Genomic DNA, 19,603 nt, shown 5'->3' with positions numbered 1-19,603 from the left:
ATAAAAACATTCAAATTCACATCATTCACAATGTCTGTGATAAAATCATTATTTTTTTATTTTTTTCACAGTAGATTTTGATGTTTGAGCTCATCTGGAAGTGGGATGCTTAAACTGCAAGAACATCAAGTACATTAACATCTTCAAATTTATGAAATCAAGATTGTGACACGCTAAAGAATCATTAGAACAGGTCTTAGGCACATGAATATTTTAAATGAGCAGATACTTAAAAATTACCCTCCAAAAAAAACTTACTATGAATAAATAGCATGCACTTTGAGTGTATACGAGTATAATGATCTGGTATTGTGCAAGTCAATAACATTATTACTGTGTAATTTTACATATAACATGGATTGTCACAATTTAAACATCATACTACTGTTAAAGGCTACGAACAACACAGAAAGACATTTATCCAAGCTGGTCTTCATATTGTTTTCTGAAGCAGTCTCCAGCAGGGAAGAAATCCCAGCATCTCTCTTGGTACATCTTCCACACGTATGATTCCTGTCAAACACACATATTATATTTAGATCACTTTTCATATTTATGAATTATGAACATTGTGACACATCTTACCTGCCCAGTGTGCTCGGTTTCATCCTTGTTGATTAAGTACATCAGGAAGAACCTAATGAAGAGAGAGAGACTGTATAAGATGTCTGAAGATGGAGAGATTGTATAACATAAGAAAGGTGGCAGAAAACCGAATCGCTCACATGTAATTGGCCAGGTTGTGTTCTTCAAGAGTATGCGTCTCAAAGCCATGTGGAGTTGTATCAAAGTAATCACTCCCAATACCACATATAAAGCATTTGGTCTGGCAATGCAAAGCGGAAAAGCAGATACATTGCTAAGCATTTAAAAACGTAATATGTATTTTTCTTTATTGAACCGTAAAGATCTCAGTACCTCCATGTCTTCTTTTACTTGCTCTTGCTGGTCTCTCAGCTCACCAAAAGCATCAATGATCAGACCTGTGCAGACAAACACGCATTGAATTGCAGTGCAGTGTTTTCAATCTAATCCAGAAAATTTTATTTCATAGCCAGTCATAAATGTATAATTTAATGCGGTAGATTTGCTAGGCCAAGTTGAATAGAAACATAAGTCTCACCTTGAATGATGGCCAGCAGGATGACGATGACAAAGAAGAAAAAGGTGATGTCGAAAACCACCCGACAGAGTTCATACTCATCCCCTGCTGGGTCCTCAATCTCGTCTCCTATACCTCCACCTGCCCGCACACCCACGTACATGTGGAACAGATAACACTGAGAAGAGAGAGCGAGAGATGTGTTGGATTACACAGCAGGTGTTTGGTTAGGGGAGAAGTGCAGAAAAAAAATGAGCAATCCCCAACAAAAGGTTTTACAAAATGTTTGTTACTGTACAACTCATAAAGACATTATTAGAGAAGGAGAAAAAAAGGCAATTTGACACCAATAGTGTTTTATAATGCAGTGACCAACCGTCATCATATCGTCACACTTCATGTCCGGCTCGTCCTCATCCTCGCTCTTATTGTAGAACTTCCTGAAGAAGTTAAAGGCCACCACAGTGTAGAGGTACACAACCACAGCCAGCAAACCCACAGTCATCATCAGCTGAAACAAGCCAACAGTGTGTGTAAGTTCAGATTTTCAGAACCAGTTTGAGTTTTGTTGTATTACACAGCAGGTGTTTGGTTAGGGGAGAAGTGCAGAAAAAAAATGAGCAATCCCCAACAAAAGGTTTTACAAAATGTTTGTTACTGTACAACTCATAAAGACATTATTAGAGAAGGAGAAAAAAAGGCAATTTGACACCAATAGTGTTTTATAATGCAGTGACCAACCGTCATCATATCGTCACACTTCATGTCCGGCTCGTCCTCATCCTCGCTCTTATTGTAGAACTTCCTGAAGAAGTTAAAGGCCACCACAGTGTAGAGGTACACAACCACAGCCAGCAAACCCACAGTCATCATCAGCTGAAACAAGCCAACAGTGTGTGTAAGTTCAGATTTTCAGAACCAGTTTGAGTTTTGTTGTACTGACTGTACCTGTTTTCCGTTGTGTGTGACTGCGGAAAGAATTGTACGCAGGGTCTTGACACCCATTGCGATGTCCAGCAGGTGACAAGCAAAGAAGAAATTGTTGTAATGTCCAAGAAGTGACATAACTGTGTACCACACCAGGTAGAGGAAAGTCTGTAAATAAAAACAAAACAAAACAAAACACATGAGCCCACTTGACTTGAACTTTGTTTTGCAAAGTCTGCGATTTTACAAAATACTGCAGATTTTAACACCTGAAGAAAAAATGACTTACATTGTCTGTAAACACAACTCCAAATTTCCAGATCTGATACTTGATGTCAATGGCAGTGAGCCTAAAAGATAATATGGAACGAAAATCTAATACTTGACAGTTTTGGGGAAAGTTACTTTTAAAAGTAATGCATTACAATATTGCATTACTCCCTAAAAAAAGTAACTAATTACGTTACTTAGTTACTTTTTATGGAAAGTAATGCGTTATATTACTTTTGCGTTACTTTCGCGTTACTTTTTAAATATAAGCAGGGCTTGATTGTTTTTAATATAAGAAGTTCTATTTATAGCAAATATAAAAGCCCTTTCACACCAAAAAGTGTAATGAATAAACCTCAGGCTGAAGGAAAAGTAAATTCACGTCTGTACAGTAGAACGCAGGAAAAGAAACACTCTTCAGCAATAAAAAAACAAAGCACAATTGTTAGTTTCTCTAAAGTCATTTTTGCTTATTAGTATGGTTGAACTGGATCATCAAAGGTCAGCAGCAAAGATATTGGTTAATAAAATGGGATTAGATACATTTGTGTTATTTAACATTTAATTATTGCAGGTTTGCGTCGCATTTACATATTGCGTCAGTTTTAATTAATTTTGATGAATACTAAATCTGTTTTTTGTGAGTGGGATGAATTAATGCACATTTACATTTAGTCTAGAACTACAGTAACATCATGTTCACACAGCGCACACAATGCCTCTGTACTTCTGATTTCTCCCAATATGGGGACAGGAGAGCTGTCAGTCAATAAACGGGAAAACAAAGTAAATGGCATTACTTTTTTGAAAAAGTAACTCAGATCTTTTCTTGTAAATTAAAAAAGTAATGCATTACTTTACTAGTTAAAAGTAATCTGATTGTGTAACTCGCATTACTTGTAATGAGTTACCCCCAACACTGATACTTGATCTCCTATAAAAACACTGCTTTGACCAGTGGTGTAGTTTTAGGGATTATGTGTTTGGCTGACCAATTGCATACAGGAGGAGCATTTCAAACATCTTTGAAAAATCTGTATTTTTGCAATTCTGTTTGGTGCCACTAGTGGCAAAAAAATAACATGTAACCACAAATTAATATCTTAAAATGTCACAGAATTATGTCACTTGTAATGTATTTTTAATACCATGCAAGCATAGAGTTGTCTGGCTCTTCGGGTTTCTTGTCTGTCTGTTGTTTGCTGACATCCAGCGATGCCAGGTCCATACCCAGCAGCTCTGCAATTCGCTCACGTCCATAAATATCTCCGTATTTATCCAGAACCTTGCCAAAGGAAACAAGAACATCATGGCCTCATAAACACACTAATTTTAAACCTAAACACCAATGATCAGAAAGAATATTGATTTACCTTTCGCTTAACAAATTTGTCCCAGTAGTTGGAGGGAAAGGAGCTAAAACAATGATAAAGAGTTTTAATTACATTTTTTTTTTTTAAGAAAAACTATGACCACAGCTGGCTGGGTCTGCTAACACACACTTATTAGTCCATCCTAACACCCTAGAGCATTAAAGAGACATAAATTAGGGCCCACATATGGGCAAAACCAGTTTGACCTCAAAACAGAATCTAACTGAACTTTTCTGCACACTTACGGTGTGTTTAGCACCAATCTGTCCCACTGGCCTTTGATGTCATCATCCTCTGGCTGTTCAGTGATGTAAAGGCCATCAAACTCCAGCTTTCTTGCCAGCTCTTTCTCTCTCTTAAAGATGACCAGTGGAATCTAACAGACCACGACATCATGATAACTCAAGTCTGATAATGACAAGTTCAAGCACTAAAATATAAATCTAGTGGTTCAAACCTTGAGGCAGTTGTATCCAATGATGGATAAGAAAGCGATGATGGTGTGCACAATGGCCAGGCAGGTCAGAGTGGGCTGCATGTATCCGGTACTCTCTTCCAGGAAAAAATACACAGGACCTTCCTCATCATCATCGCCTTCATCCTCTCCACCAGAGCCCTCAAAGTCCTCCCCAGAGCCTTCAAACTGCCCAGAGCTTTCAAACATACCTGAGCCGTCAAACTCATCAGTAAACGGAGGAGTATCAGATACCTGGGGAAAAGAAAAAAAAAAAAGACAGGAACATTAGATTTTATTTTTACATCTATGTGCGTTTTAAAATAAAATTATTGTGAGGCACGCCATTTTGATTGAATTAAATTAAACATGTAAACAAAAGGACATATAAACAAGCCTAGAAATCCAAATAAACCACTTATTAAAATTGGATAATTTGTGTGAAAATCTAAAATAGGTTTTCCGACCTTGTAGAAGAGAAGAATGAAGTTCAGGGCGAAGGCGATGAACAAAGCCAGGAAACGAAGGTTGTAGAAGTTGCGGGACAAACAGTTCTGTAGATGGAAGTGGCGATGAACAGCAAATCAAAACCTGTAAATCGTAACTAAAACTCATAGATTCAAGATTTAGAAGAAAAATATATATTTCTCCTACCATGAATTTATTTCTTTGAACATCCAATTCATTCCAGAGCTCAAATCCTGCCCCCTTGGCTGATTTCTTTTCCTTCTTGGCTTTGGTGGCTTTCTCAGGTTTTGGCTCTTCTGGTGTCGTCTCAGGCTTGACCTCTGCTTCCTTCTCAGCCTTCTCTCCATTCTCAATGCTGTTACACACGGAAGATGGTCATTAAAATGGTAAATACATCTAGAAAAATTCAATTTAATGTCCTGTTTTCCCTTCAATTGGGAGATACTCACTCTGCTTTCTCAGGCTCAGGGAGAGGTTCTTCAATAGGAGGTTGCTCACTTCCTGCTTCTGGCTGCTGCAGCATAAAAAAAAACAAGGACCAACATGACGCATACAATTAACAATCTTTGTGTAGAAGATTGGTGAAGGAACACAAGGAACCCAGCTGAATAAACACCATACCATTTTCCTTTTCAGTAATGGAGTGCCCTCTGGAGTCGGTGGCTCCACAGGGGTCGTGTCACCCATATCTCCAAGTCCACCAGGTGTATCGATACCAGGAATCTTCCCACCATCTTTTTCCTGGATATCCTCATCCTCTTCCTCTCCCCCTCCTGCTTCCATTGAGTCTGTTATACCTCCTGTATCCTGCGCCTCTCCGCCCCTTGGTTCTCCCGGTAGGTCTCCATGCACCTCATCCTGTGTGGGATCCGGCATGCTGGCCAGCAACTCGGTGACGGTGATGTTCTTGGCCCCTTCAACTAAACCACCTCCAAAAAGTGTATGCCAGATGAGCAAGAAGAAACCTTTACACACACTATAAATGAAATGGAGTATGCCCATGAGGATTGTCCATAGGAAGGTAGCAATCCTGACCACAATTTCCTTGATGGTCATCTTCCTGAGCCTACGGTACTGTCTGCGAATATTCCTAAAGTTAAACATGCCCAGGAAATTCATGATGCTTTGGATGAAATCAGCAAAGGCGGAGCTTGATTCTGGCTGGCCCTCCTCTCCACCACCCTCTTCATCTCCGCCACCTCCTCCTATGGGTTCCTCCTCATCGTTCTCTTCTTTCTCCTCCTCATCCTGCTCTGAAATCTGTGAAGCGATATTCATCTCAAAGATGGTGTCCTCACAAAAGTTGACAAAAATCTCCATCTTCTCCGATTCGCCACCTTCGTTGACCACGTCAAATATGAACTGCCGTTTGGACTCTTTGACTTGAGGCATTTCCCATTGCTTACGATTCACTTCACTAATCTCAAAGTAGATTCTCTCGATCTTCCTGCTGGCGCCCATTATCTCGATGCGACCCAAGAATGGGCGGAAATAGTTCAGAACGCTCTCAGCTTGTTCAAGGAAGTTCTGCAACCTGGTATCATGAGGAACATGTTCAGAGAGGTTGGTTAGCAGCACCGCAATGTTAAAACCAATGTCTTTCGCTGGCTCTTGGAACCGATTGGCAAACTCCTCGTAATTAATCATCTCATTCTCATCTGCCTCAGAGCAGGACAATAGAAATTGGATCTCCGCAGGTGTGTACTGTTTCTGGCTGTCCATGGCTTTTTGGAAATCCTTCTTGGATATCAAACCTCTAGGGTCTGTCAAATAGTCGCGGAACGCATCAGACGCAACAATGTCCTTCAGCTTGAGGAACATGTCGAAGAATTTAAGGATCATTTCTACATTGCTGGATGACTCCACTAGCATGTCCACCATTTGGCGAGCAATGGTGCCATTTACAACATTACCTGTCAAATACAGAGTCATACAGTGGAATCAGGTCTAGACTGAATGATGTAAAAACTGATGAACATTAATGCAAAATTTTCTTTATACCTTCCAACAGAGACAATAACATGACCACCATATCTTTCTGAAGGTCCAACAACTCTTTCAGAAGACCAATCTGACTGGAATCCTACAAGAAAACAGAATGACATATTAGCTGTACCATAACATATATAATCTAAATCAGCAGCTTTTATAAAAAAAATTGACAAAACTTATAATTTATAAAACTAAAAGAATATATAAAATATACATTTTTAATTAAATAATGTTTTTTTAATACACAATGTAAAAAAAACAAATGCGATTATAGCAATGTGATTCTTAAAAAAAGAGGGGAAAACTGCTGTATAAGGGTATGATCACAAAATAAGTACATGAGCATCTTTATAAGAAACGTTACCTTATCAGACTGGTTGAGGATAATCTAAAAAACTGTAACATTTAAAGTAGGTTAATGCATGCAGTAACAATAACAGGGGTTAATTACTAGAAACAAAAACACTCCATACACACAAGAGATGATGAAACAAAAGACATCACACCAAAGGCAGAATTGTAGAAGAGGCAAAACAAAATTAACATAAAGCTAAAAACACATTTTTCTGGGTAATATTAACTGCCATCCATTTTCTCAGGATGTTTGACCCACTTGTTTGCATGCTTGGCATTTTTGCAGAAATTTTAAGAGAAATTGGCATGTTAAATGAAGAGTAAAATTTGATTTTGTGTCAAGAAAGGCCAACTGGGTTCAAACACCTGAATTTAGGAATCTGGAACATAAAGGGGGGAAACTCAAATACAACCACTTCAATAGATAAATAAGAATGATACATACTCTTCCCTGCATACGGCATATGAAAAACAGTTTGATTAATCAGTAAAGCATTGAGAGTAAAAACAGTAAAACATTCCAACATACCAGTCGTTAAAAGTTTGAAAAAGGAATGTAGCATGCTCTTTAATTTAGCTTGTAATCTAATCATTAAAAGCAGTTCTATTCATAAGCAACTACTACAACTTAATTTACATGCATTTCCTATTAGCAACTAAAGAAATAAATAAGCCCTTTTAGTAGAAATTAAAACACATTTGCTACTGGAGAAAGTGTGTAGATCTACTGAGAAGCTGTACAATATGTTTTTATGTTACATAAAAGATACTGTGATACAAAAACGACTCAAATCAAGAATATTTATACAAAAAACACTAAGCCAACTTCATATACATGAATGAAAATCTCAACTATGTGATCTAATGCATTCAGATGAAATGTGTAGGTAACAGAGCAATCAAGTTCAGATGGGTTACCTGAGCCAGTTTCATCATCATATGGGCAAACACATGCAGGAAGCCCACCACAGCATCCCACAGGCGACTGTGGGCCAGGGACTGCTGGTTTCCCGTGCAGGGACCCTGAGACAGAAGGACAACTTAAATACATGGTAGATAAGTCTATGATTTTAGAGGAAATTAATGTGCTGAGAACACTGTAAAAAAATCAGAGCAAATTTTTCTAGGGAGGAAATTCCACCATTCAGCTATTCAAACACACAAGGGGTTGTGTAAAAGTTACATGTAGAGACCATAAAATTTATATAATAAATAAAAGGAATATGAAAGTTAATGATCAAAGAAATAAGATGATGTACCTGGATATACTCAGTAAGGCTGTTGAACACCTGTTTGGCCACAGTCATAGCTTTAGAGAAGTTCCTTTTGCCTGGTTCATCTATTATGTCTTTTCCTGAGTAATACCAGTAGAAATCACTGATAGACTCCTGGAAAGAAAAAATAAACATCCACAAACTAATAAGTGTGCAGATATCAAAATTTTCATTCTGAATTAGTCAGTTTTCAAGGGTAAAATGACATCACCTGTAGTCTAAGCAGGTAATCCACTGTACAGATAATGACATTGATGATGGTGGTGCTGCCTGTCTGTGTTCTCAGGTAGTTCTGGAAGTCTAAAGTAAAAGTAAACTCACAGATGGTTAAACATTAAATTTGTACAACAATTACCATTCCCTTGAACTTTGGTTCTTGAAATTCACTCTTTGTGTTCTACAGTAAAAAACAACAGCATTTTACTGTACACGAAGATTCAGGACCCACCATTGTTGTGACCCTCACAGAGGAGCTGCAGAAAGCGGAAGAGGTCACAAGTGAACTCATCATCAGCCATGACCTTCTCACCTATGCGAAGGGAAGGAAATATGTGGAAACACATGACACATTGGTGAAGTTGTCTTTGTGACACTGATCACAAGTTTAGTGTAGCGGCAGTCTGATTAGAACTGAGAAGAAAAAGATAGTACGTGGAAAAGAGAGTGATTAAACCGCTTAAATCTCTCATGTTATATTGTTAGTGCAAACAGCAATATTTTCGTCCTTTTCTGTAAGAGATAAGCAGGAAATGTAGTTATTTTTGTTTCAATCCACTGCCCAGTTCAGTATTAAGAACACTGACCAAGTTGTCCCACCCAGAAATGGAGGACAAAATAATATTTCATAATGGTACTGCTCTTTTTAAAAGCTACAGTAACAATGCACAAACAAATTATACAAAATGGCAAAATTTAACAATTCGCTTCATTGTGAACTAGGGAATGGAATGAGACAGCCTTTTGCATAATAACTATTTCTTTAACTTAGACTGAATTACAGCAGCACAGAATGACACACATTACGGAATCACTTTATACACCAACGACACATATACATAAACTATACACATACACAATAATGTGCATATCTGATATAACACAGATATAAGAACACTGATATAATCACATATACTGTGGCTCAAACATGGAGGTGGATTAATTACAACATTAAGCTCTAACATAGACGATACTGCAGCATGCAGGACAGACCTACTGCAATCCTAAACCCCAGCTGTGTTTGGATAGGTAAGGTGGTCAATAAACAATTCTAAATTCATGAAAATCACTTTCATTCAAAGCCTTCAGCATGGAATGATCTGTTCACAAATAGCTTCTGTGATAACTCAAGCTAATTTGTTGCATAGAAAATTCATAATGTTAAATTGCACCGCTAAACTGCTGTGTTAACATAACCTACCATTTTTGGATGGACCTCAAGCCAATGTATGATGGTGAAGCCAAGACAGTGTTAGATCGTATATGGTTTAATTCATAACCAATGACAGGATTTGGTAAGTTATACGTATTTGTTAGGAACAAAACACATTCTAAACTTAAGCATTTTAGTGCCATCATATGAAGGTTAAGACCTTTTTCGATGTAAAAACAAAATTCATTAATGCAAAAAATAAAAATTCAAGTTCTGTTAGACTAAATAACTAAAATGCAGCATAATTTAACTCCAGTTTTCTATAGACACACATTACGGAATCACTTTATACACCAACGACACATATACATAAACTATACACATACACAATAATGCGCATATCTGATATAACACAGATATAAGAACACTGACATAATCACATATACTGTGGCTCAAACATGGAGGTGGATTAATTACAACATTAAGCTCTAACATAGACGATACTGCAGCATGCAGGACAGACCTACTGCAATCCTAAACCCCAGCTGTGTTTGGATAGGTAAGGTGGTCAATAAACAAATCTAAATTCATGAAAATCACTTTCATTCAAAGCCTTCAGCATGGAATGATCTGTTCACAAATAGCTTCTGTGATAACTCAAGCTAATTTGTTGCATAGAAAATTCATAATGTTAAACTGCACCGCTAAACTGCTGTGTGTTAACATAACCTACCATTTTGGGATGAATTATGACCTCAAGCCAATGTATGATGGTGAAGCCAAGACAGTGTTAGATCGTATATGGTTTAATTCATAACCAATGACAGGATTTGGTAAGTTATACGTATTTGTTAGGAACAAAACACATTCTAAACTTAAGCATTTTAGTGCCATCATATGAAGGTTAAAACCTTTTTCGATGTAAAAACAAAATTCATTAATGCAAAAAATAAAAATTCAAGTTCTGTTAGACTAAATAACTAAAATGCAGCATATATTTATTATAATTTAACTCCAGTTTTCTATAGATAAGACACAATGCAGAGTTCTAGAGTTACAGTAGATCTGTTTCAGCACTCAAAAGGAGAAAGAAAAACAATTCAGTCACATTCTGTGTTGGTGTGTATAACTATTATACACAGTTACTATACACCCTTTTGGATTTTGTATCATTTTTAAACAAAAAATGTGCTGGGTTAAAGGGGTCATATGACGCTTCTAAAAAGAACTTTACTTTGTGTGTTTGGTTTAATGAAATGTGTTTATGCGGTCTAAAGCCGCGGCCTAGAGTGAGCGGTGGCTGGCTTGAGTGAGCAGAGGCAGGCGGGCTTGAGAACTACTACAGCGAGAATAAAAGTTACGCCTTCTTTCTTTGCGTGAACATTTGGGCGGTGTTAGGCAAATCTTCCCACATTGTGATGTAGACATGTGGGGGTGTGTTAGAACGAGCCGTTTTAGGGGGACGTGGTTGACTCTTAACTTTTATAAAGAATATCTCTTTGGATTTGAGACTTTAGTCTTTGCAACTTTACACATCTTCTTTATGCACCAAGAGCTTGTAACACTTCAAAGAGAAAGGAAAAATTGAAATCGCATCATATGACCCCTTTAAAAATTTCTAATAAATTACAGTAGATATGAAATTCAATTTCTTGATATAAATGTTAAAAGGAGGGGAACACATTTAATATCTTCATTATATTCTAAACCTACAGATAGAAATACACTTCTCCACGCAAATAGTTATCATCCGGTTGCCTTGTAAAAAGGTTTACCTATTAGCCACTTGAAGATTGGCTATGTAATGCAGTTAAAAAAGTAGATATTAAAAGTTAAGATATGCTTGTGAATTCTAAAAAAAAAAAACATCTAATACTAATCCAGATCTTATCTTTTGTACTACATATACTCCAAAGACATTTAAATTGTGATTATATTGAAGTACTGGTACAGTACCTTAAAGATAATCTAAACTTAATGGGATATTTAACTCTTTCCCCACCAGCGTTTTGTGTAACACTCCAAAGAGAAAGGAAAAATTGAAATCGCATCATATGACCCCTTTAAAATTTCTAATAAATTACAGTAGATATGAAATTCAATTTCTTGATATAAATGTTAAAAGGAGGGGAACACATTTAATATCTTCATTATATTCTAAACCTACAGATAGAAATACACTTCTCCACGCAAATAGTTATAATCCGGTTGCCTTGTAAAAAGGTTTACCTATTAGCCACTTGAAGATTGGCTATGTAATGCAGTTAAAAAAGTAGATATTAAAAGTTAAGATATGCTTGTGAATTCTAAAAAAAAAAAAACATCTAATACTAATCCAGATCTTATCTCATGTACTACATATACTCCAAAGACATTTAAATTGTGATTATATTGAAGTACTGGTACAGTACAGTAAAGATAATCTAAACTTAATGGGATATTTAACTCTTTCCCCACCAGCGTTTTGGAAAAAAAGTTGCCAGCCACCGCCAGGATTTTTAAGGATTTTCACAAACATTTCATGGCCCCCAGAATATTTTGTTTTATCTGAACATTAATTACTTATATATAATTATATGAACCATTAATTATTTATAAAAGGCTAGTAATATAAGAAATAGAGTTGTAAAAGTGTGTTCTACAAAACAAATTTCACAAAATACCCTTTTATTGGGCAATTTTTTAAATCATCCTGATAACAAAAGTCCTGTTTTTATCAAGAGTTTTATAACATGTAAGACAAATAATGTGATTTATATAACCCAATGTTTTGTTGGTGAAACATCCCGTTCATTAAAAGAAAGGACAACAGAACACAGAAATGCAATAAATAGAAAGGATCTGAAGAGTCCTGCTGCAAGACATTTTTGTGAATGTAACCATAAAATGTAATCTTTTTTCTTTCTTGGAACTGAAAAGGTTAAACGGAATATAAGAGGTGGTAACATTGACTGAGTAAGAAAGAAGTGGGAGACTTTTTGGATCTTTTATTTGAAATGTCCAATATGGATATATGCTTTTAAATGCTTATGTATTATGTGTGTTGAATACCCTGAGGAAGGCTCTTAGGCCGAAACGTGATGGTATTTTTAAAAATTATTACAGTTCCCTTCATCACAAGTGGTGCTGGACTCTTTTTCATATATAGGCGTGTATAAACCATAAAATAATTCAGATATACCGTACTGCGATCTGCATTTGTGATGTGACTGAAAGTTGTTTTTACAAATCCTTAAGTGATAAGATTCATATATATACTTGAAATGTATATATATATTATATTCCAAAGCCCAAAAAGCAAAAATTCAAACAAAAATGATTTCAAAGAGATAAAGGGACAGAAAGGAGTGACAGGAAGAGAGAAATGAAAAATAGAGGGACAGAGGCATTATTTACCCCGTTCTAGCTTCACGTCTGAGGCCCATGAAAGGAAAGAAGGATGAAAAGAGATGGGGGACAAAAGTATAGTTATGGAAAAAGAGGTATGGTGAGTTGACGGTAAACAGATGACATGGAGTGAAAAGGGAATTATTCATGACCAATATCATAATCTGTTTATTGACATCATATTAGACTAGATTATTACATCTGGAGAGGGTAAGAGTGTATGATTACAATTAATTTTTTCAACTGATAAATTTGGTCAACAAATGATGTGCATTTCCATGTTAGAATGACCAGACATGTAGGATTACAGATGGATGACTGAATACTTAGATGCCGTATACCATTTTGGCCTCAAGTTTTGGAGCCAAACAAGACAGTATACATGTTTATGGATTCAAGAATCTCTATATGCTATAGTTGCAAATTACATTTGATAAGACTTAACTGATCTTCCTTTCGACAATATATTGGTATTAATCTTGATGAAAAAGATTCTAGATCACTCATATCACTTACTTGTTCCCTCCTCTGACACCATACCTAGACCCTCTGCTTTATTCTGCCTCTCAAAGGCATTCAGGTCCAAAACACTGCAAAAGAGGCACAGACACTGATTTAATGAATCATTTAACTAATATCATTGTGAGATGACAACAGCTCCCAGTCAGAATATACCTGCAGGTCCGCATTAGAGCCTGGACACTGAGGAAGAAACCCACATCTTTCTTATCTTTCAGATAGTCCAGCATTTTCTGCAAGTAAATTACCAGTGCTGTTACATCCGAGTATTAGTTTAGGGTCAGATTCACTGTCATGTCTCCATGCAGATGACTGCTAACAAACCTGTTGGACCTCACTATTCCCGCCATTTAGAATAGAAATACCCAGTTTTAGGGTGGAAGAGACCATGCAACCAGTCTCACCTGTACAAAAAGAAAATTATTTTAAAGATCCACTGAAGTGCTTTAAAACGTGCAGTGTTATTCTATATGTTGACAATTTCAACCGATTTCAGCCGCAGCTTCAGTGCCTATTTATAGTGTGTGTGTGTGTGGGGGGGGGCGTTTTGGATTCTAGAGAGCATTTTTTTGGACAGAAAGTTTGATGAGAAGCTGAAGTGCAGGGTGACGTCCTCAAAATCATTGATCCATATTGGCAGAAGTGAGAGACTACGTTTTGAATGCTTATATCTTCTAAATGCAAAATTTGTCAGGTTTTTAGGACAGTGAATGAAGACTAAAGTGTTGAATGAAGACAAAGTGTTCAAGCTTCAAAAAAGACGAACATGTACCTCTGCAGGCACTTAACATCTGTAGGACCATCTCAGCAGCCCCTCTGTTATGTAAACGTGACTGTTGGTAGAGAAGTCTTTGCTTTTCCATCTCTTTTTCCTATAGGGTTAAACATGGAAAAAGTTAACTGTCTGAAAGCCTTACCATGTCTCTTTTCTCATAAAATTGTTCTTTCTGCTCAATTTCCCTGTCCCTCTAATTAAACTACAGACACCTAAGCATAACACTAACATCATATTTCTTTATAAGCAAAAATTTTTGTTTTTCTATACTGGCCATTTGCTATATGTCATTCATAACAGTCTTATTTTGTGGGTGATGGAAAAAATGTAGAATTTCAGCCAAAAAAAGTAATTTTCCATCAAACTCATTGGGTATTTCTAAATTTAGAAGCTGCTTTTTACTGTGAGGATGACAAAGGGCAGCAGGGAACATATGAAGTTATTGTCATGGCCACCCAAAACACTGGCCTGAGGCTGTCATCAAGTCAACCACAAACATTGCTAATGTTCACAGCTTTCCTTTTCAGCAGTATCATCAACTCTTTTCAGCGTCTTTCTCAAATGTTTTGTTTAAATATCTTATGCAACACAAACTAAACATTTAATTATTTTAGTTAAAATGTGATTATAATAGTGTTAAGGTGATCAGGTGATTGTGAGTGCTTGACATTTGTAAATGATTTGGGGCCCTGCTTATGGGATTAATCTTTTTGTATTCTAAAACTCTCTTCTCTTTCAATCATTTTCATTTAGCATGCTACCACCATTACCATTAGTTACGGGCAGTCATACTAATTTATCACGTTTGTCTATCAGAGCAAACGTTGGACTACAGTAAACTCTCCTGATGGCTTTGCATCTCACAGAGAAACAAAAGAGCCATGCAGGTGTTACTCATCTACAGCTCTTAAGGTAAGTGCTTCTGCAGAATATACATAACCCTTAACCCAGCATTATCAAACATCAACTTATTTTGAAATAAAACGGTATTGTAATTATAGATATATTGTAGCAAATACAATTTCATAACAGTGTTATCATAAAAAGATATTAAAAGCAAGCTTGTTTTATTACAGACTATGTAAAAGGTACTGTAGAGCAAAAGGAAAATGTTAAAAGCAAATACAATTGTTGGCTTACTTACAGAAGCTTGCTTTGCCAAAAATTAATTAAACCATAAAGTTTATACGTTTATAATTATTGCATGCATAATACACCCCCCTCCCATCCCACCCATGCCACCCCCCTCCCCTGTAAGCCTGACCTAAGTAAGTACCCAAAAGTGTGGAATATGGTGTGTTTCTTCTTCCCATGTCTGAAAATCCGTGTTGCCCAGTGACAGCCCCAAAACATTACTGCTCTTGAGGAATGGGCCAAAATACCAGCAACAGTGTGTGACAACCTTGTGAAGACTTACAGAAAACGTTTGACCTCTGTCATTGCCAACAAAGGGTATATTATAACAAAGTATTGAGATGAAATTTTGTTATTGACCAAATACTTATTTTCCACCATAATTTGTAAATAAATTCTTTAAAAATCCTACAATGTGATTTTCTGGATTTTTTTTCTCATTTTGTCTCTCATAGTTGAGGTATACCTATGATGAAAATTACAGGCCTCTCTCATCTTTTTAAGTGGGAGAACTTGCACAATTGGTGGCTGACTAAATACTTTTTTTCCCCACTGTATATGCTCAGTCTGAGTGAGTGAGTGAGTGAGTGTGTGTGTGTGTGTGTGTGTGTGTGGCGTGCACAATCCACTTTGTTATAGGTGCATCTGTGTGTTTGTTCCTCTGTGTGTGTGCAGACTTGGAGACTGACTGCTCTGGATTTAACTGTAGTCTGTGCGTCAATATATTTGAGAAAACATTCATTAGTCACTTTCACATTATTATTGTGAATGAGTTAAAGGAAATCAAGGTAAGTGAAAGAATAGAAAGCATACAGAAACATAAATACGACAAATATGCTATCATTAGTGATTACTTACTGAAACAGCATATGTAAGTAAAATGCATGTTCACTTGACACCTCAATCATAAAGCTCACACACAGCAAGAACAATTAAAACAAAAACAATGTGTCATTAAACAAATTATTGAAAAGAAACAATTAGGATGTAGTTTCTTTTGGACTTAAAAGCTGCAACAGGTGAAATTTCACACAGTGAAATCACTCTGAGGTCTTAAAATTACCTATATTTTCATAATGCAATTGTAATTTTATACTTTATCATTTCTATTTTTCTTTGTGAAATTCAACCTTATATGTTCATATCTGTTACACTTTAAAGTATTGTTATATGACTTAAAAGCTTAATGGATAATCAATGCAATTTGCTGAGCAATTTTGTCATTTTCCAGCATATTAAAAAATACCACATGCTGCAGTTTTAGGTTATCCAAATACAACAAAAAAGCATAAAAACATTTACTTAAGCCTAAACTACTAAACACATTATAATAATTGTTCTTTCGGTATAAAATATAAATGATTGTTTTTGACATTTAATTTTTTTGTATTCAATTGTATTCAGCTATTTTTATACAATTAATATATATGTGTTTAGTATGTGGCTCAAAGCTTCATGTCAGAAATGTAAAATACAAAAAACAAAAAATGTTAAAGATGCTGCAGTGTAATGTAATAAAACATATTTGATGGAGTCAGATGGAGAGACAGAGAGCACAGCCTGGACAAAGAGACATAAAATGGGATGTGAGTGAATGGATGGATGATACAGTGGTTGGTTTGGATGTCACTCGGGTCTACCACTTGTGTGTCTTCCCCGTCCCCAACCCCCGGACTCCCCCTACCATCTCTGTCTGTCGCACCTCAAAGGACATCTCCTCCTCTCCCCCCTCATCCTCCTCCTCTCCCCCCTCATCCTCTTCACCGATGTGGCAACTCTAAATTCACCAGAGATGAACACAAAGAACATTACACAGCATGAGATCCTGTGATGTGACCTTTTATATATTTAATAAGAATTCGAAAAATCTAAAACCTAATGGAAAATGGCTTAATTAACTGAAATGGCGAAAAGTTACAGTAAAGTAAATTTTAACACACACACACACATATATATATATAGAGTATTCTAAATGAGTTACCAACATGCCCATGGTTAGTCATTTGCACAAAACACACCCAAAGCATCTTCATATAAGGGCTTTCCACACTCATTGTCAGCCAGCATATACAGTATTTCTTAATTTATATATACATATATATATATATATATGTCAAGAATATATATATTAGGGGTGACCCCGAATAGTCGAAGATTCGATAGGAGGAGCCTGATTCGACTACCAATATCACAGTCGAATATTTGCGGGGTGTTATGATCATGCCAGTTTGGCTATATGGTTTTCACATAGAACTACCGGTTTCCTCCCAATAAGTTACTATACAGCCTATTACGATAATGCTGTAAATAAGAATCTGAAAAGAAAGAAGCTTCAAATAAATATTTTAACGTGCGTGAATAAATCCAACCACCCCTATAGATTTAAGTTTTACTTTCCATAACCCGTGACCGACAGAGGAGCATCTTGGCTGCAGGGATTTAAATCTTTAACAAGACTCAAATTGACACAGGCAGAGTGAAAGACTGGATTTTTTTTCGATCAGGTAGGGTACAAGTGATTTCAAAACATTTCAGCCGGTTTATATATATTGTGTATATATTATTTATCTCGTATAAGATGCATTTGGTTGAGCTGCACTGCAGTAAAGCGCTTCATTGTAGTACTACGGTGACTATCTCTTCAGCACGCAGCGCGAGCAATACAAACAACAATGTAAAATATTAATAATTATGACTGGGACTGTCATACACAACAAATATAATGAGAACACTATTATAAAAAACGCTGTGAATATTTAAGAGTTTAGTTGCCGTGTTTCTGCACGGTGTTGCGTGAAGAACGCGTCCACAAAAGGAGTTCATTCAGCGCCGCGCAGACACGTTCATGTGCATTCGGGGCATTTTGTGCAGGTAGCCTATAGTCGTAACATTAACTTTATGTTGTATAAATAACGAAGCCTATTCTATATGAGATACACGATGAGTTAAATCCCATTGATTAAAAACCTGCTATCAAATGCTTCATTCTACTGGTCATCTTCTGTGTGCAGCTCAAAACAAAAATGCAGAACATTAATAACTACTGTCATATACATAACGTTATAATGAGAGCACTATTGTAAAAAATATTGTGAATTCTTAGGGTTTCGCTGACGTTTAATGTTAACTATCTTTTAATCAAAACATAAAACATTATATACCCCGTTTGTATCTGCAAGGCGTCCGTTACACATTTTCCCTGTGTGTTAATGTCAGTAATTATGACTATCGAATGTCTAACTTGACTCTTGGTAATGTATTTGCCCCCCGCCCCCAAAACATATGATTCGACTATCAGTCGAATATCGGCAAGATTCGAAAATTCTGATTCGACTATGAAAATCCTTAGTCGGGGACACCCCTAATATATATATATAGCCTATATATACACACATAAAAATAATGACTAAATTGCTTATGATTGTTAAACATAAGACAGAGAGGTCTTACCTTAGCCATGATATCAGCATATGCCATGTATAAGTAATCTATGTCCAGCTTACTGCGACAGAAGCAAGGAAAAAATTAAAAAGAAATATATAGTCAAAGGAAATTAAAGATGTAAACACGTCTACATTTGAAATCGTGATCCTAATTGATCCTAGTTTTTAATACTTCTAATACTTCTAAAAATCATATTTTTAGTTGGGGTGTAACGATTCATCGATCGATACATCGATACGATGTCTGACGATACGAATCATACGATGCATCGATGCCACACGTAAAATATCGAGATTTGTAGTATAAAATAGGCACCTTTATTTTGGCACTGTCCACATGTTCACATTATGTCCGTCTGTGCATTACCGCCAACGCGTGCATTTTCGTTCAAACTCACGTATCAGGACTCGATATAAGCACTGCCCGAAGGCACAAGGTGCGCATAAAAGACGCTCGGGATTGTTTGCGGAACAGTCGAGCGCTGAGTGAGAAGTGTTCTGCGCACACATCTGAAGCACGAATACTAAATTGAGCTCTCTTCCGCTTTTTTTGTGCATGGATGAATAAATACAGACAAAATTACATCAAAATGCGCGTTTTGGCGAATATCCTAGTAAACACAGTCGGTTAGGCATATGTTTTAACGTAAACAGTTGAGAAAGAAAAGGCATGTGTATCAGTATATTAAATTCGTGCTTCGTTCTTAAAGTGAAAGCAAACTAATAATAAATCTAATGCTGCCAAAGAAAAATACAAGCGCT

The 19,603-nt window shown here is 36.4% G+C and overlaps 1 protein-coding gene across 1 annotated transcript in view; it reads right to left on the bottom strand.

The window, feature by feature from the left end:
• Nucleotides 1-41: 41 nt before the first annotated feature.
• LOC107577624 (ryanodine receptor 1-like) overlaps nt 42-19,603 on the bottom strand; it is a 48,594-nt gene continuing 29,032 nt past the window's right edge. The window contains exons 72-99 of the mRNA XM_016263683.1: nt 18,849-18,900; nt 17,083-17,175; nt 14,262-14,361; nt 13,814-13,893; nt 13,646-13,722; nt 13,487-13,560; nt 12,980-12,997; nt 8,663-8,743; nt 8,426-8,514; nt 8,200-8,328; nt 7,859-7,963; nt 6,596-6,677; nt 5,216-6,507; nt 5,044-5,108; nt 4,781-4,949; nt 4,594-4,680; nt 4,130-4,381; nt 3,918-4,048; nt 3,673-3,715; nt 3,448-3,584; nt 2,319-2,379; nt 2,051-2,197; nt 1,844-1,978; nt 1,124-1,280; nt 919-983; nt 726-826; nt 586-637; nt 42-513 (exon numbers count right to left, since the gene is read on the bottom strand). Coding sequence (XP_016119169.1) covers nt 418-513; nt 586-637; nt 726-826; nt 919-983; nt 1,124-1,280; nt 1,844-1,978; nt 2,051-2,197; nt 2,319-2,379; nt 3,448-3,584; nt 3,673-3,715; nt 3,918-4,048; nt 4,130-4,381; nt 4,594-4,680; nt 4,781-4,949; nt 5,044-5,108; nt 5,216-6,507; nt 6,596-6,677; nt 7,859-7,963; nt 8,200-8,328; nt 8,426-8,514; nt 8,663-8,743; nt 12,980-12,997; nt 13,487-13,560; nt 13,646-13,722; nt 13,814-13,893; nt 14,262-14,361; nt 17,083-17,175; nt 18,849-18,900 — 3,970 coding nt within the window. The 3' untranslated portion in view covers nt 42-417. The remainder of the gene's footprint in view (nt 514-585; nt 638-725; nt 827-918; nt 984-1,123; nt 1,281-1,843; nt 1,979-2,050; nt 2,198-2,318; nt 2,380-3,447; nt 3,585-3,672; nt 3,716-3,917; nt 4,049-4,129; nt 4,382-4,593; nt 4,681-4,780; nt 4,950-5,043; nt 5,109-5,215; nt 6,508-6,595; nt 6,678-7,858; nt 7,964-8,199; nt 8,329-8,425; nt 8,515-8,662; nt 8,744-12,979; nt 12,998-13,486; nt 13,561-13,645; nt 13,723-13,813; nt 13,894-14,261; nt 14,362-17,082; nt 17,176-18,848; nt 18,901-19,603) is intronic.

The sequence above is a fragment of the Sinocyclocheilus grahami genome, unplaced genomic scaffold (assembly GCF_001515645.1).
Source record: "Sinocyclocheilus grahami isolate Dianchi unplaced genomic scaffold, SAMN03320097.WGS_v1.1 scaffold32.1, whole genome shotgun sequence".
Classification (NCBI taxonomy): domain Eukaryota; kingdom Metazoa; phylum Chordata; class Actinopteri; order Cypriniformes; family Cyprinidae; genus Sinocyclocheilus; species Sinocyclocheilus grahami.
The sequence above is the reverse complement of the archived record's forward strand: the minus strand, read 5'-3'. Positions and strand labels throughout refer to the sequence as shown.